The 18485-nt window shown below is 33.6% G+C and overlaps 1 protein-coding gene across 2 annotated transcripts; it reads left to right on the top strand.

Annotated features, from left to right (window-relative positions):
- Positions 1-5286: 5286 nt before the first annotated feature.
- LOC122579987 (protein NETWORKED 2D-like) lies at positions 5287-17174 on the top strand. Of its 2 annotated transcripts, none has more exons than XM_043752251.1 (3): positions 5287-5593; positions 8661-10016; positions 15796-17174. In XM_043752251.1, exons 1-3 carry the CDS (start codon positions 5500-5502, stop codon positions 17034-17036), a joined length of 2691 nt encoding a protein of 896 aa, XP_043608186.1. In that variant the 5' UTR covers positions 5287-5499; the 3' UTR covers positions 17037-17174. The 2 variants fall into 2 exon arrangements, with proteins under 2 accessions (XP_043608186.1, XP_043608187.1); XM_043752252.1 differs by lacking the exon at positions 5287-5593 and adding an exon at positions 8433-8448.
- Positions 17175-18485: the final 1311 nt, after the last annotated feature.

Below are 18485 nucleotides of genomic sequence, written 5' to 3'. Positions count from 1 at the left end.
AACAATAGATTTTTCTTCGGTGATAATCACCGTGCATCATGAAAATCATCGTACATCAATTGCTTCGTGAATCTTCGTGCATCAGTTTAACCATGATCTAAGGATCAAAATCCTGTCTTATTTGTTTTACTTTAATACTTGTTTTACAATATCCAACCCTTTCTTAATTATCTATAAAGATCCCTTTGGAGAAAGAAGGTATAAAAGGAGTACAACAAAGCATAGGCGTACAAAATAATAATAATAATAATAATAATAATAATACAACAAAGTATAGGGTCAAAAACTCGAAATACAAGAAAGAATTGCTTTCTTCCTTTATGTGAAAACCAAGCTGTCTACCTAAGTGCAACCCACGTTGTACTTCAAATATTTTCTTTCATTGATTATATACATGTAATTTTGGTTCAATATATATATATATATATTATAAGTGTTGGCTATATATCTTGACCCTTAGATCATAATAAAATTGATGCACAATATATAATCATTTCTTCTAAACTAAGTACTCATATGGTAGTATATCATGAAAATCGCATCAATATATACTAGTCATATGTCTATGGGTTGCGTCGGTGTAGTGGCATTGGTGGTGGTGGTGGTGAAGGGTGCCGACGGGTATGGTGGTGGCAACAACAGTAGCGATGTCGTTATTAATGTAAACGTAATTGATATAAATGGGGTAATGTAGTTATTTAATTAAGAGTTAGGAATAAATATTGTAATTAAGTTAATTAAGGGTATTATAGGTATTTCAAGTAGATATTATAGGTATTGTAGGTGGAGATCATTTAAAATAATGAATAAAAAAAGAAAGAATATTTATGGTTATCGATAAGTTAGAAAAAATAATATGGAACTAAATGTTTTATAATATAATATAGATATAGATATTTGTGTTTAATCAATTTTCATACATCACTTTTATCATGATCCATTATTATCTATTAAAAGATGTATCTTATTAGTTTTACTTTAATATTTATTGAATAATCACTTACCTTAAGTAAATAATCGAATATAAATCATCAATTCATCAATAACTAGTTATTGAACCCGGATCAACCCGAACCGTTTAATTAAAAAGTTAAAACCAAAAACTATATAGAAATATGTATGTAATGTGTTGTCGATACATTATAATTTGATATGGAGATAGCAACATCTTTATATATAATAAAGAAAGATTGTTTTTCAAAAGTATTTTTAGAAAGATTATGATGTGTCATGATCACACATTTTTTTAAAAGTTTTTTCTTTCATTTATGATGTCATATCTGACAAAAAAAAAAAACTCACTTAATGCTTATTTAAAATTCCTAATCAAATTCTTAATCTTTTATTTGAAACAAATAAATCTTAATTTTTTCTATAAAATATTATGAAATGTCTTTTTATACTTTGTTAACGCAACAGGTACCCTTATTTTACGTATCATTGTATTAGTCGATTCACTATCTTCATATCAATTATAATATATTGATAAGAAAAATTACATACATTCTTTTACATTTTATTGGTTTTAAAATTTTGATTACAATGCCCGGGTTGAACCTGGGTTGCTTAGCTAGTACTTATAAAGATGAACATTAATATATTAAACCGATTAAGGTGATGAAAAGGTAAAAGAACTACGTTAAAGAAATGGTAGATATGAATTTAAAAGTAAGGAGTTAAGATAAAATCGATCATTTTTCATATTAATTAAAAATAAATAAATTAATGTTAGACAAATGATATGAAAAAATGAGATGGCCTAATTAAAAATATATTAAAAGAAAACAAAAATGATTATGACATCATATATGTTTAAAAAATAGTTTAGAAAAAATATTGACATACCACATAGGAAAAAAACTTCTAAAAAGAATTTTGTTTTATTTATATAAGAGATGTTTTCTATAAGAAAGAAATGATAGTAACTTACTAACTTAAGAACCATTTAAGCAAGGAAAATGATTGATCTTCCTAAAAGTTAGCCTAAAAATCCTCCTAAAAGCTTAAAAATGTGACAAGTGAAATCCACTTAATCTCTTTCCTAATCTCCTCCTTGATTTTCTACATGTCGACATCCAATGAATTAGGAGGATTTTTAGGCTAATGAATTAGGAGGATTAATAATCTCTCAGCAAGCAAATATGGTTATCGCCATTTTACTTCCAAATCTTCAAAATTTGCCAAATCTAGTTAGAATAATAAAGTAACAATAATAATAATAGAACAATGATTAAAACCGACATTTTTGATTTTTTTTTTTTTTCCGAACATTCAGTTGGTATGCGACATTAGAAAAACCTCATCGTATAAGCCTTACACCTAGACAACAAGATTAACATTTTACTGGGAAACAAATATAGTTGAAGATTGAAGTAGTTAGCACCCAACAATCATTTTAGAAATAATGATCTAACGTCTTTAAAAGCCTTGGGTTCAAATATGTGATTAACATTTAGTTTTAGCTTGAAAAAAAATAACTATCTATCCTATAATTAAAATAGAAGGTTAGTTATACACTTGACATTATTAAGAACTCTTTTTGAGCCTAAAACTCTTTCTTATTACTCTAGGTGCTCTCTTTTTTATTTGGATTTTTTTTCTTCTTTTATTGTTTATTAAATTCATAATTATATTTAATACTTTATCATAAATATTTTCCTATCAAAACAATATTATCAAATTTTAAAGATATATATTATCCTTAAAATTATTCCAAAGAATTCTTATATATACAATCTAAATTTTTAGTAAGCATTTTCATTCATATCATTCTTTCCTCCTCGTCTTAAAAAAAAACCACAATCATATATGCCTTCTAAAAAAATTTAAATATCACTTAAATTTATTTATGTTATTTTGTTAATCCTTGTTTATTATTTGATATTGAATTGTTATATTATTGTTATTTTTCTATATCTTTTAGTTTATCTTGTTAATTGTAGGTTGGTTATGACTTCTTCTACTACAACAAAAGGTTGTATTTTTTATAATTTGTTTTGTTCATGTTTGCTCATTAATTTATTTTGCTCACTATTTATATTTTTTTTAAAATTTAAAATGTGAACATATATTTTGTTATTTTTTTTAGATGAAAGAGAGACCATACTGGTTAACTTTGAAGATTTAAATCCAACACATATTAATCATCGTCTAAAACTATATATGTGATGTGCAAATGGACCCTTCTCTCAATTGTCGATCCTACGTTGGATTGGAACAACGTGAAGAAACTCAAAACATTTGAGATATTTTTGTTGATGCATTAAGCATGTATTTTTCTAAAACAAATATTTTGTTAAATTTAATGATTATTTTATTTTGTTGATGATCATGGATTATTTGGATAGTTTTAAGTTTTTATTTAATGTATTTGAACTGATTTATATTTTACTGTTAAAGGTTTTGGTTTTTTGATATTTCTTATTAAATGTTATTTTGATATTTACTTTTAATATATATATATATATGGAAAAGTGAGTATGGAGTTGTCACACATCTAAATTGTGTGAAAAACCTCTCACATATTAATATTTTAATACTAATGAATAAATGATGGGATCCTGATTTTTATGGAATAAAAAAATCAAGATATGAAGAGTTTTTCACCTAAGTTGGGTGTGGGACAACCCCACCTTCACTTCTCCCATATATCTATCTATACTATATTATAAAGCAAATTCACTTTTCAACTTTCAATATTCAATTTCAACAATGTACACATGATAATGCATGATATACCATACATCAATGCATACAACTTTCTCTCTCCTCCATAAATCATTTTAATCCTTTAATTCTTTCAAAATCTTTTATCTCAATAACAGTACATCGATAAATTATAAAAATTATATGGGTGTTCTTAAAATTTCATGCTCTTTCATTAGAGATGTCATTCGATATACTTTCGATGAATTTTTAAAACCGAGGACGGAGCCCGTACGACTAAGGCTAATGACTATGACACTCTATGACATATCACTTCCTATGACTTATCACACTCTACGACCTATCACCCTCATCATTTTACCGCTACAACGCGCGGGTCCTTGCTCTCGTATATGTATATATGGGGGATGGTAATTTAATGTTGTCGGGTATGTTAGTGTGGAACACGTACTCTCATACTAATTTTTTAAAGCATAAATATCATGGGGGCCCAAACATTTATTCATCAAAAAAGAAATAATATAATATTGGTATGTAAAAGGTTTCACAACTAAGCTTAGGTGTCAGACAGCTTTATATTCACTTCTTTCTTTTATATATATATATATATATATATATGTGTGTTAATACTACTCGTCAATCGAATGAGGCTGAAAGTTAGTTGATAATGACAAGTTGGAAAAAGAACTCTTGTTATGATACCATATTAAAGCAAAAACAAAGATACCAAAAGTCACTAATGTATTTCAGATTACTAGCACCGTGTCTGCACAATGCGGCGATGATTGTAGTGGGAACGATGTGGTGGTGGGGGAGACTGTTAATGGTGGAGGCGACGGCATGGTGTCGATAATTAATGTAAAATGTTAATGGAGATATTTTGGATAAATGACTAGTATTATAATTTAATCATTAATGGTGTTTTAAATAATTCCTCCATATTTTTTAAAAATGTTTTATTTATTAAATAGTATAAAAGTATAGATTAGGTGTATAGGGGAATTAGGTTTAAGAAATAAGGGTATTTTGGGTATAAAAAAGTGTTAAATTTTTTAAAATAAGAGAAATCAATATACTTTTTAAGGAGTTATAGATTAACTATTAATTAGTAGTATATATTTTTTTACCTAAAGCAAAACTTTTATTAACAATGAAGATAAAATGTTTTTTTTTTCCGAACACTCGTATGTGTCATAAGGGAAACCTCACCGTATAATGGTGAAGCCTTGCACGTACCCTTAACAACGAGATATTTACCATAAGCCGTTACAAGTATTCGAAGGAAAAAACCTCAAAATTTATCATCCTTAATGATCAAACTTAAAACCTTGAGTAAAACTTGGTATGTTTCTGACCAGTTGGCTAGTCATCATTGACAATGCAAATAAAATGATGCTTAACACATTTATATATACGATAGCAATTTTATTAAATCATCATGTTTTTTTTCTGACGATTAATTGTTGCGAAAGTTAATTAGTGCAATTATTGAGGCTGCCAAATCTCATTCTAAGATATCATTCCTTCGATTTTCTATCACACAACATGCCTTTCGATCACTTTCATCCCCACCACCACTTTTCATATTCTTTATACTATAACTCTTTCAATTCCCTTCTTGTCCAAGTACTTTAAACTGAACATTCTCTTTAGAATCAAGTTGATAGAACATAATTGAAATCAAACAAGCAAGCAAACTTATTTTTTTTTTGCAAGCAAACAAGCAAGCAAATTTTCGGGATCATAACACAAACAATTCAAGATTAATACTGGAATTGCAAATAAAGAAGGAAAATAGAAGACGAACTAATCAAAGAAGTACGGAATTGAAAGATGTTACAAAGGGCTGCAAGTAATGCATATTCATGGTGGTGGGCTAGCCATATTCGTACCAAACAGTCGAAATGGCTTGAGCAAAGCCTTCAAGGTACGTAAGTTTTTTCCAATATCCATTCTCTTTCGTGTTCGTCATTTATAATATATGTTACTACACATCTTGAGTTTTCGTAATGTCACACTTCCAAGTGATCGAAGTTAATAACAATGGTTTATGGAAGGGTTATTTGCATAAAATTGTAATGAAATTAAGTTGCATAAATTCAAAATCTAGAAATTTTAAGTATAAAGGTTATCTAAAATAGAAAAGTAACTTTTGATTTTTATCAATTGTATAAACTAGGGATGTGCACGGGTCAAAACCCGGCCCGACCCGGCTTGACCCGTGACCCGTAAGTGCTTGAAAAGTGAAACCGTGACCTGGACTGTTAACCTCCCGGGCGGGTCGGTTCGGGCTCGGGTTTTAACGGGTCGGGCTCGGGTTTTTAAGGGTTGAACCGAAATGGATTCTTCTTGCTGGTATTTTGTAAACTACATGTATTTTTGATGAGGCATGCCCGTGTACCTCTTCTATGATTCGCTTTTTTCTTCTGTGTGCTCAAAATTTACTCAGACAAATGAGAGAGAGAGAGAAAGAAATGCATATCGCATACATAATCTATATATGACATATGTTTGTGAAGTTCAATAGTTATGTAAATTTAAAACAAATGGATTGAAATGGGACACGTATGTTCATTTACCTTTTACATCTCCATAACATAAAGATAATATTATATATTATGGTACATGGAGTACAGGTAAGATTTGTACTAGTATTAAAAAGCTAAAATATGTACAATAATTATTATAATAATAGTATAAATGATATATATTTGTACCTTATTGCTTAAGTATTATTTATATTCTGCCTAAATAATTGAAAATGTATTCACTTCAAATATATATTTAGGTAATATTTCTTTGTGTCACTCTCAGAAAAGTTCATAGAGAAGCAACTTTTGGTCTAACACTTGAGGTAAGGTGTAGATGCTGTCATTAAAAGTTGAGAAGCAGAGTGTGAAATTTCTGTCAACAATAATATGCAAGATGATATATAACCACATACCCGTTTTTTGCAAGATCTAAATTTCCCTTTGCTTTATTATTCAATCTTCTTCTTGGTAAAGATATCTCTGGGTTACTTCCTCCTTCTTGAAAATACATAATCTTACCTTCTTCTTTCATATATATATATATATATATAGTGAATAATGTAAGCTCACGGGTCTAACGGGTCAAACCGTTAAACTGCGGGTTTAGACCCGGCCCGAACCGAACCCGGGAAACCATTGAAATCACGAACCGAGAACCAGCCCGTTTGGTGTCCGGGCGGGTCGGTTTGGGTCGGTTACGGGCGGGTTAAGGGTCGAGTTCGGGTTAACGGGTCTTTTACTCATCCCTAGTATAAACTATTCACATGTGTCAATACGTCCCTGGGTGGTTTTCTATTTTCTATCATTTTTATACATGATTTCTGGATTTTGAGAAAGTTGCAAAGTTTGATTTTTATAATCTATACTGAAAGTTGATTTCTATTTTAGATAATTCTTATATTTTGTTAATTTTAAGATTTCGAATTATATTCCCTCCTTGAGTCTTATTCCAGATTAAGGAAGCCTGGCTCGTGTCAGACTAGCTAGACAATAGAGCTGGCCAGGTCCTAGTCAAGCAGAAATCGTTTAAACCCGTGTTTTAAGGCTTGTAAAGTTCATTACCAAATAACGCACAGAATTATATATAGTTATTGTAATTGTCTTAATACTGGTTACAAGGTTATAGACTTGTTGTTAGTATATGCTTGATATGAAGAACTATAACAAACTAGCTAGTGAAATTAATCTAGTGAATCCAATAATTTATAGAGGCAGAGGGTAACACCACCAGGCAAAAGTCAACCCGACCAAGGTATTAGCGGCGACGTCGCCGTTAATACTCTGACACTGACAGAGGGCCCGCTAATTTCTCGTTCAAATTTACCATTACAGACATGGGGCCCGCAGTATTAGCGGCGACGTCGCCGCTAATACCCTCTGTGGTGGGGTTACACATTTTTCCCTGGTAGGATTACACAACTTTTCAGGATATGTTGATTGTAATGAGTATATTGTGATACTGATACAACTTGTACGTATATGAGAAGGATATAATTATCCGATATGAGACCATCCCCATCGAGGGAAATTTAGTCTAGTAGGTCGGTTAAAATGGAATCTTTTCACTGGGGCTCATTCAATAAGCCACCCACTTGTTCGGTGGTGTAAACATTAGTTGGTCGTATACTCTTATTTTTGTTATTATATATTTCTGGATCATGGAGTCATTATTTATGAAATAGAAAATTTTTATATTACTTTTTATTTTTTAATTTATAATTTAACTTATATATAATATAAAATTAGTTATTTATCTTATTAAATACGTTTAGTAAATTTGAAATATTTTTTAATCTAATTAATTTATTTTTATTATCTAATTAATTTGAAATATTTATTAAAATAAAAAATAGTTTATTTTTTTTATTAGTTTCAAATAACGAAAGTGTTAATTTTGAAGAATTATTATTTATTTAAAAAATAGTTTGGTTGGGTTATTGATGAGAATGTAAAAAACAGGTTTAGTTGGGTTGGATAGATGAAAAAAAGAGAAATTAGTTTTTTAATGAATAGTATGGTTAGGTTGGGTTGTAAATGAGGATGGTATGAACAACTTAGAAAGAATATAATTATCCCAATATGAACAACTTGAAAGAATATAATTATCCAACCATATTGCTCATGATTAACTAATTATGGATTCCGTTTCATGTTATGCTTCAGATTAATATATTATGCAACATGAAAGATGTTGAATATCTTGGTATCATGCATGGATCTTAGACCAGTTAGCTAGACCTGAAATTCTAAGGTGGAGTATTGTTGCCTAGCATTATGAAAACTCGAACTCCAAACAAGAGTCTAATTTGTAATGTTTGATTACATATTTAGCTCAAACTATATACATTATTTGTTATCGATGAAATCGATAATATATAAGAGGCGTCTAGTGTTTTCCTCTATATTTTTGTAGAAATTACATCCGAAGAAGATGAAATTAACGAAAATGATTTGGATTTGTAGATATGGAAGACCATGTTGCCAAAGCCATGAACATTGTTCAAAAAGATGGGGATTCCTTTGCCAAAAGGGCAGAAATGTATTACAAATACCGACCGGAGCTCATAGCCTTCATCGAGGAGAGTGTCAGGGCATATCGCGCATTAGCAGAAAGATACGATAAACTTTCTACCGATTTGCAAAAAGCAAACACCACTATTGCTTCGGTTTTCCCAGATCAAATTCCCTATGACACAGACTATGAGGATGATGACCATGATAACAATGGTCTCAAAATCCCAAAAAACATAAGCCCAGATCCACCAAAAGCCCCAAAGGTTCCACAAAGAAAAGACTTAAAGAGTTTCTTAACTGAGGGCCACAAGAAGAACCTACCAAAGACGGAACGCCCAAAACATTTTAAGAAAGCTGGTTTAACCAAAGAAGAGGCCGTGGAAGAAATCGATAACCTTCAAAAGGATATTCTTTCAATGCAAACCGTCAAGGAGTTCATCAAGAGCTCCTATGAAAATGGGCTTGCTAACTTTTCAGAAATTGAGAACAAGATCGTTAAATGGCAACAAAGAGTTTGCGATTTACAAGATGAGTTCAATGTAGTGAAAGGTATTGAAGATGATGATGCCCGTGTTATAATGGCGGCGGCTGCATTGAAAGCGTGTGAAGAGACTTTGTCTAATTTACAAGCAAAACACGATAAGTCAAGTGAAGATGCAAGATTGGAGAATGAAAGGATTCAAACTACTAAGAAGAAACTCCAGGTGATTAAACACAAGTACTTATTGGAAAGAAATAATGAAAAACAAGATAAAGTGCTTGAAAACAACCCGTGCAACTTAATTGTAAATGAGCAAGAGGAGTCACAAGAAAATATCAAAGAAACGTCAGATGAGCTTTCGGAGAAATCCTGGACAGTTACAGAAATGGCAGATACGATTGACAAGCTAGTGAGCAAAGTGCTTAGCTTAGAGACATTGGTTTCGTTACAAACTGGTACCATTGACAGGTTAAGAATAGAAACAGATGATCTTCAGTCGCAGATTCAGAATCTGGAAGAAGATAAAGCTAATCTGATTGACGGAAAGAATAATTTGACAAAAGGTTTCATTGAAATGGAGAAAAAACTGGATGGAGTACAAGAGTTAGGCATGAGCATTCACAACCAAATTAAAAGTCTCACGATGCAGTTCACTGAAACCCATTACAATGTTAAGCATCTGTCCGAGAATGTTCATAATGTGAAGTCCGATGAAGAAGTCAACCTAAAAGAATATCTCATGAATGGTGAAGAGATGATGCTAAGAAGTTCCTCCGCAGAATGTGAAACTTCAACTAATGACAGAACCAGAACTCCCGATCAAGGTACGCACTGTTATATAACGATTTTTTTGATCACATGTCCTATTTAACTTTGTTTAAGTTCTTCTTTTCCAACTTTGACCACCTTTTGTTTGTGTAACATTATAATTATGAAATTTTTTTTTCCCGGTAAAAAACCGTCACTCCTGCTCAGATTATATTAAAATGAAGAACACGCAACATAGCTAAGTACTATGTTGACTTTGCAAATCGTCCATGCACACCAACGTGCAAAACAGATCACAACCAATCAAACAATTAACAAAACATAAGAAGCATAACATATCACAATAAGAGACTCTAGTGATTAACTAATAACACAGGAAGATCCCAAGCAGCAAGAAATCTCTCCACATTCAAGCTTCTTTTGTATTTAAAAGTGAGCATCTTGAGACGAACAATTGAGATAATCACATCGACTAGCGTATCCATCGATCTAGATTCATTCTTAAACAATCTAGCATTCCGTTCTTTCCAAATAAAATAAACTGTCGCAGCGAGACAAAGCTTATCAACAACATTACGAACCGATTTCTTCTTAGCTCTTGGTAAAAGGATATCTACAATCAAGTCCCAGCTATGCGACCGCGGTTGTGATCCAGCCTTTTGATTGACTCGATTCCAGATATGCATACAAAAGTTACATTCAAAGAATAAATGGGAATGCGAACTAATAAAAATCCAATTAATATATTAGAACCCCAAATATTGTAGGAACTTTTAGGAACTTTTTTTAAATTAGATCTTTTTACTATATAATTGCGTACACATGTTCATATGACTATATAATTGCTTACAAATGTTCATATAACTATCTATATACATTTGATCATCACCAATTTCATAAAAAAGTAAGTAACTACTCAGTGCCGCCTTCCGCGGGTTTTGAGCCCCAATACCTCGACGGTGTATGGGGGAGGTTAAGATGTAGGCAGACCTTACCTCTACCTAAGTAGAGAGGCTGCTTCTAATTTCTACCTAAATGGTAGAAAAGGCCCTCCAACCTTTGCATGGGATGAGGATCGAACCCATGACCTCTGTCTCCAGAGGCAAGGGTGTTTACCACTGATCCAACCATGCTGCTTTTATCATCACCAATTTTATGAAAACATCAATTTACAAAATATTTACATACATATGTAATAGATTTAGCATCAATCGTTTTTCTCATTATAACATGATATATAAATAGATACAATAGTTACACTTGACCACCTACACTACTAGATAAATGCAATATACAGTATAAATAATATATATGACTAATATACCCCTTCAGTCTAAGGAGGAGGGTCTCGGATACTTAGACTGGCTCGAAAATCATTAAAAAGATGTCTTGAAGGCCTTTAGTGTAGATGTCTACCATTTGATATCTATAAGGAACATGTAAGACCCGAATTTGACCCCGTTGAACCTGTTCATGAACAAAATGAATATCTATCTCTATGTGTTTCGTTCTTTGTGTTGAACAGGATTTTGTGACAAATACATAACACTCACATTATCACAATAAACGATGGAGGTCTTACGAGGATGATGACCAAGCTCTAGGAGAAGATTTCGAACCTAACATAACTCGGCAACAACATTGGCAACCCCCCTTATTCTGCCTCAGCACTAGAACGAGATATCGTTGTTTGTCTCTTTGAAGACCAAGAGATAAGGTTGTCGCCAAGATAAATGTAATAAATTGAAGTGGAACGCCTAGTGTCGGGGCATCCTGCCCAATCTGCATCTGTGTAGGAGATTAATGTTGCTGGAGAACTCGCACGCATGTATAATCCCAATTGTAAGGTGCCCTTAAGATACTGAAGAATACGTTTCAGGGCATGTAAGTGACTTGTACATGGCGCATGCATATACATGCAAATTTGTTTTACAGCATAGGAGATATCGGGTCGTGTGATTGTCAAATACTGAAGAGCACCAGCTAGGCTATGATAGGTGGTGGGATCATCAATTAACTTACCAGAAGCAGCACCAAGTTTACCAGTTGTGTCAATTGGAGTGTGGCAAGGATTACATTCTGTCATCTTGGCTCGACTGAGAATATCAGTAGCATACCTGGCTTGAGATAAGAAGAGACCATGCAAATGGCGTGTGACAGAAATGCCAAGAAAGTAGTTAAAGGGCCAAGATCCTTCGTAGCATTTTCTGAACTGAGACGAGCGAGTAGATGTTACTTCAAGGATATGGAAGATGACGTGAGGATGATATCATCCACATAAAGTAAGAGATAAGCAGTGTGAGGACCATGTCTATAAACAAAGAGTGAATGATCGCAAGAGCTATGTTGAAAACCCAAGCTAGAGACATAATCAGTAAACCGTTGGTACCACGCCATGGGAACTTGTTTTAGCCCATATAACGACTTCTTTAACCTGCATACATGATGAAGAAACCGAGAATCACGAAAACCAAGGGGTTGATGCATGTAGACAGTCTCCGATAAATGCCCATGTAGAAAAGCATATTTTTTTATATATTTAACTAATTAATCTCCCAACCATAAAACAAGACAATACTTAATACAATCCTGATAGTGGCAGGCTTAACCACCGGGCTAAACAGGTGTGGATTGGGTTGAAGTGGCAGAAGGCTGCTACTCTAATGGAGGAGTAATAGGACTACAGGGAGTGTTAGATGGAGCGGTTGGAGGCTGGTTGTTAGTAGCCACAAAATCCAATAGAGAGGGATGAAATGAGGACGAAGACTGTAAAAATCATAGGAAGGAAGAAAGGAATGGGTTTTAGAAAATGGGAAGACGTGTTCGTCAAAGAGAACATGACGAGATATGATAATTTTGTTTGAGGACAGATCATAGCATTTGTACCCCCTATCGTTAGACGGATATCCAAGGAAGACACAAGGATAGTAACGATTAGCTAAGCGATGAATGGTAGTAGAAGGTATGAGAGGGTAGCAAAGGCATCCAAAAACATGTAGATGGTCATAAGTAGGATCTTTAAGAAAGAGGAGGCGAGTGGGTGTAGAAAATTGTTTAGTCTTGTAAGGTAAAATGTTAAGCAAATAAGTGGCCATTTGGAGAGCATGATACCAGAAGGTAGGGGGATGGGAGGCATGACTAAGTAAAGCTCGAATGATGTTGTTGATTAACCGAATAGTACGTTCAGATTTACCATTTTGGGGAGAGGTGTGAGGACAAGAAAATCTAAAGGTCATGCCATGTTTTGCACAAAAATCATGAAACAATTTGTTATTATATTCTGTTCCATTGTCATGTTGAAAACATTTAATTAGACGTTCAAATTGAGTTAGGATATACCTATGGAAGTTGGCAAAGATGTTATAGACCTAAGATTTATTAGTTAAGGGAAACGTCCAAAGATAATCAGTATAATTGTCAATAAACAGACATAATATCGATGGCCCCCTGAGCTGCAAACTAGGGAGGTCTATATGTCGCTATGAATAATATCAAAAGGCATAATAGTAGAAGAATGAGAGTCATAAAATGGTAATTTAATATGTTTGCCAAATACACATGATTGACACAAATATTTATTTGAAAACGAGGAAACAAAAATATTATTATTATTGTTCAAAACACGTAACAACGAAGATCCTGGATGACCCAACCGATGATGCCAGAGATCTTGAGACATAGTAGCAAAAGCAGAAGGGCTGGTGACTCTTGCATTTGGAAATGATAGTGGATAGAGGTCCCTCGTGCTGTCACATCGGAGGATAGGAGTCCGTGTCAGGTAGTCCTTCAAAAGAAAACCAAATGGGTCAAATTCAATAGAAATAGAGTTATTGGTTGTGAGACGAAGGATAGAGAGAAGGTTTTTGATAAGTTGTGGGGCCTGTAAAATATTATTGATGTGTTCAGGTGGATAAAATGGTTGTAAAGTGGTGTGACCAGAACCATTTATGGGGATGTGGGAACCATTACCTACAACAATGCGGTTTGACATGCTATTATTGACATAAAATGAGAAATTACCAGTTCTGATCCGGAGGATTGAAAGACATAGTGTGGAGGGCTTGATCAATGCTGGTGGGTGTATAGGAGTAGTCCGAGACTGCATAAGCATGTGAGGGAGCTGCTCCTAGAATGCCCTGAGAAGTACATGGACGTGGCTGAAAGCGGGCTATTGGTGATGCAGTTGGGTAAGGCACTAGTGGGGTGTTCCAAGAAGAAACATGCTTATTCCAGGTCTGACTTGATGGAGCCGGATAGTACCACTGACGTTGTTGCTGCTGCAGGCAATGTTGTTGCTGCTGCGGGTAATAAGAATTCGGACCTTGATAAGGCCATATCCACGGCCGCGCCCACGGCCACAGTCACTACCGCCCCTCCCCCTCCCCGATAAGATCTGTCAAACTGTCCATGTGGTGGTTGTTGGTTATGAGTGTAGGGCTATTGGTGAAAGGCTGCTGGTGAAGGTGTTTGGGAGGGCGTAGGCGGTGCTGATGATGTCCCGGTTTATAGGGCCATTGGTGGTGATGCATGAGAGTTCTTCCGTGTTTCTTCCTGGCAAAGTTTGGAGCATGTGGTGTAAATGTTTGGGAGTGGTGTGGACTGTTGTAACAAGGTGGCTACACTATCATATTGATCCGTGAGTCCCGCAATAATTTGAAGGACCAAATCTTGGTTCTCAACCTTGGCATCTACAGTGGCTAATTGATCGGATATGGATTTGAGTTCTTGACAGTAAGCATGCATGTTAGTGAAATTTTCAAGTTTAGTATTGGCAAACCTCTGTTTTAGTTGAATGGCCCGACTTGGTTTGCTATCAATGAATATGTGTTCGAGAGCCTGCCAAGCACGGTTTTCAATACTATGAAATTGTACCATAAATCCATTGCAATACTATGGCGTCTAGTCGTGCCCATTCTTCTGTATCCACGGTTTTCTCTTTATCCTTATCATCCTTTGACTTAGATGTACTAGCCGCTGGAGGTATGATGTGATGGAGAACTTCAAAAGCACGACAGTGTATCTTGAACAGTGTATCTTGAACGGTTCAACCCATGACATGTATTGTCCGTTTTCATTCTCGAGGGTGATGGGTATGTAGTTTTGAATATTGGTGACAGTGATTGCTGGATGAAGTAAGGGAGTCATGGGAAAGATTAATAAATAGCAGAGAAGAGGTTAATAGGATGTAAGAGGTTAATAGGATGTAAGAGAGAAGATTGGTGGCTGGATATATATGTAAATAATAGGGTTTGGGTTAGGGTTAGGGTTTCAGTGATTAGAGCCTTAGAGGAAGATGTGAAGATATAGAAAGGTAGAGTCATGCTCTGATACCATAATAGATTTAGCATCAATCGTTGCCTCCTTTTCTCATTATAACATGATATATAAATAGATACAATAGTTACACTTGACCACCTATACTACTAGATAAATGCAATATACAGTATAAATAATATATCTGACTAATAATATGATCAACCTGCATACACACATAGCACTATTCGTACACATGTGATTATAAAATTCATGTTTCTAAAAATTATATAATGAATGATAATCCTTGTTTCTATATAAATATAAAATCCAAAAATTGCACCTAAATAACTAATAAATAATCAAAAAACAATCACATGTAAAGAATGATCATTAATTAAGCTTGATTTAAAAAGTTACTAAAAGTTAATTTTTTGGGTTCCTGAAAGAATATTTCACAATATATATATTCAATTTAAGAACACCACTTATAATCATCAAAAAAATTTGAGGACATGCTATCTCATGAACATTTGTTGAACTTCCATTTCTCTTACATAATAATACACTTCAAAATTTCAGGATATCCAGCATACGACATCGGTGACTCAATGTCTAAAGAGCATGTGGAAGATAAATATATCCCTTGCATGAATGATAATGTTATAAATGAAAAGATCACCAAGGAAACAACAAAGGTTGTGGTCGGGGAGAAAAAAGAAGACAACAACACCATTGGAAACATTGGTGAAGTTATAGTCGACGGTGATCTTAAATCAAAAAACCTGGAGGAAGAAGCCAATGAGGACATAAACTGGCAACAACTTTTGTTGGGTGGTTTAAATGACAAGGAAAAGATTCTTTTACAAGAGTACACTTGTATCTTAAGGAAGTACAAAACTACGAAAAAAGAACTTGCAGAAGAAGAGCAGAAAAACCAAGGAGTTGTGGATGAAATGAAACTACAAGTGCAAGACCTGAAAACACTTCTAGCCAATAGGGACACTCAAATTCAACAAATGAAACGAAAACTCACACTTCTTCAGAAAGATGGAAGTAGAGTTGAGATGTTAGCCGATAAACAAGAAATACTGAATGATGAGGATGACATGAAGTCCATCCTTATCGACAAATCTGAACCATTTTCAGAAATAGAAGAGAAACTAAGAACTAATATCGATGCACTACTTGATGAAAATCTTAATTTCTGGTTGCGATTTAGCTGTAAATTTCATCAAGTGCAGAAATTCAAGACTGAGGTAGAAAATCTACTTCAAGAGATTATCAAAGTCAAAGCTAAAAGAAGTGAGGGGAAATCAAGCATGCAATCAGAAATCAATGCAATATACAAACACATTAAAGAAATACAAAATGAACTCATGATATGGTTAGACCAAAGTGCACTACTGAAGAACGAACTACAAAGACGATGCTCATCATTATCCAACATCCAGGAGGAAATAACAACAGCTTTGAGGGATGGTGTTGAAGAGGAAAAAATTACGTTTAGTACACATCAGGCTGCAAAGTTTCAAGGTGAGGTATTAAACATGCAACAAGAAAATAGCAAAGTTAACCAAGAACTTGAAGCAGGGTTAGACCATATAGCCACATTACAAGTCAAGACAGAGAAAACTCTGAAAAGATTAGAGGAGGAATTTGGTCTATCTGATGATCAGAAACAACCACGGTCACCACACCGTGTACATGTTCCCTTGCGCTCTTTCATTTTCGGGGTTAAATCAAAGAAGCAAAAGCCATCCATTATGGCATGTATAACCCCTCATAGGAAACTTACCGCATCGGACAGTGGCATTCTTTAATTTTTGATATTACTTTTGTGATTCTCATAGTTATTTGATTATAAATGCATTGTAGCATATACAATTCTAAACTTTTTCATAAAGATATATGCAAGATAATTTAAAGATGAGTTACAAGTTTTCAATTTTCAAAGTAAAGGCCGACTGAAACTGATATTGCTTATTTTATGCATTTTTATTTTACGCGATATCATTTCTTTTAGGTTTAAATTATATCATTTTTATAGATTTTTATAACTAATATTGTTTTTAGTGTGTGATAGGTCTATGAGATGAAATATGACAAGATTGGAGCTAAAAAATAAAAGAATGTGACATATATTAATTTATGCATTACATAAAAAATTCAATAGAACATCGATCTGGAGGAAGAATGCTACATGTGATTTGTTAGATAAAAGAAAGCAGCTATTAGACTGTTTTGGTTGTATAAGTCGGCAAGATAAAAGAAAGCAGCTATTAGACTGTTTTGGTTGTATAAGTCGGCAGGGAAATAAACGTGGCCGGGCTAAGTCCAATTTATTAATTACTCGTATATGGCTTTGGCTAGACAATGCAAGAAGAAATAAGCCCATAAATAAGCCCATAAATATTGAGTGGCTGAGAGCCCGAGAGAGAAGGTTGGAAGTTGGTTCACCACAAGTCAACATGAAAGTATAAATATGATATCATATGATAATTAGAGGGGTGGTACGTGGGGGCGTGAAGCTGCCGCCAAGGAGGTGTGTGTGCGTGAGATTGGTTTAGGAGGGACTTGGTAGCCGCCAATTTAGGATTTTTGTCGAAGTGAGGGGAACTAAAAAAGATTTTGCGGCTTCTGTTACTGTTCGATCATCACCACAAGTCTTCATTACCTTTTACTTTTATTTATTTTGCATTCAATTAGTTACAATAATTCAGGACTAAAACAAAATCCATTTTATAAAACATTTAAGGTACGTTTGGCGCATGCATTTTAGGAATTTTTGAAAACTTTTAGCTTTTAATATAATTGTATCTTATCATTCAAATTAAAAGCTAAAGCTTATGAAAAGCTTTTAAAAAACCTTGTGTCAAATATACTCTTACTTTCTCTATTTTTTTTTTTAAACTTTAAGTAGTTAACAATCCAAAAATACCTCTGTAACTTATTTATAATACTCTTAGAAGAAATCTCAATCACTTATTTTTCTCTCTCTGCTCAAATCTCAACCACTCATTTTTTCACTCCTCTCCATAAATCATTTTATTCTTTTAATTAAATCAAAATCTTTTATTTCAAAAATCGTATATCAATAAATTATAAAAAATTATATGGGTATTCTTAAAATTTCATGCTATTTCATTAAAGATGTCATTCGATATACTTTCGAAGAATTTTTAAATCCGAAAGCGGGGCCCGTACGGCTAGGGCATTTGGCTATCACATTCTAACCTATCACACTCTATGACCTATCACCTTTACTATTT

The sequence above is a fragment of the Erigeron canadensis genome, chromosome 8 (assembly GCF_010389155.1).
Source record: "Erigeron canadensis isolate Cc75 chromosome 8, C_canadensis_v1, whole genome shotgun sequence".
In the NCBI taxonomy this organism is placed as follows: Eukaryota; Viridiplantae; Streptophyta; class Magnoliopsida; order Asterales; family Asteraceae; genus Erigeron; species Erigeron canadensis.
The sequence above is the reverse complement of the archived record's forward strand: the minus strand, read 5'-3'. Positions and strand labels throughout refer to the sequence as shown.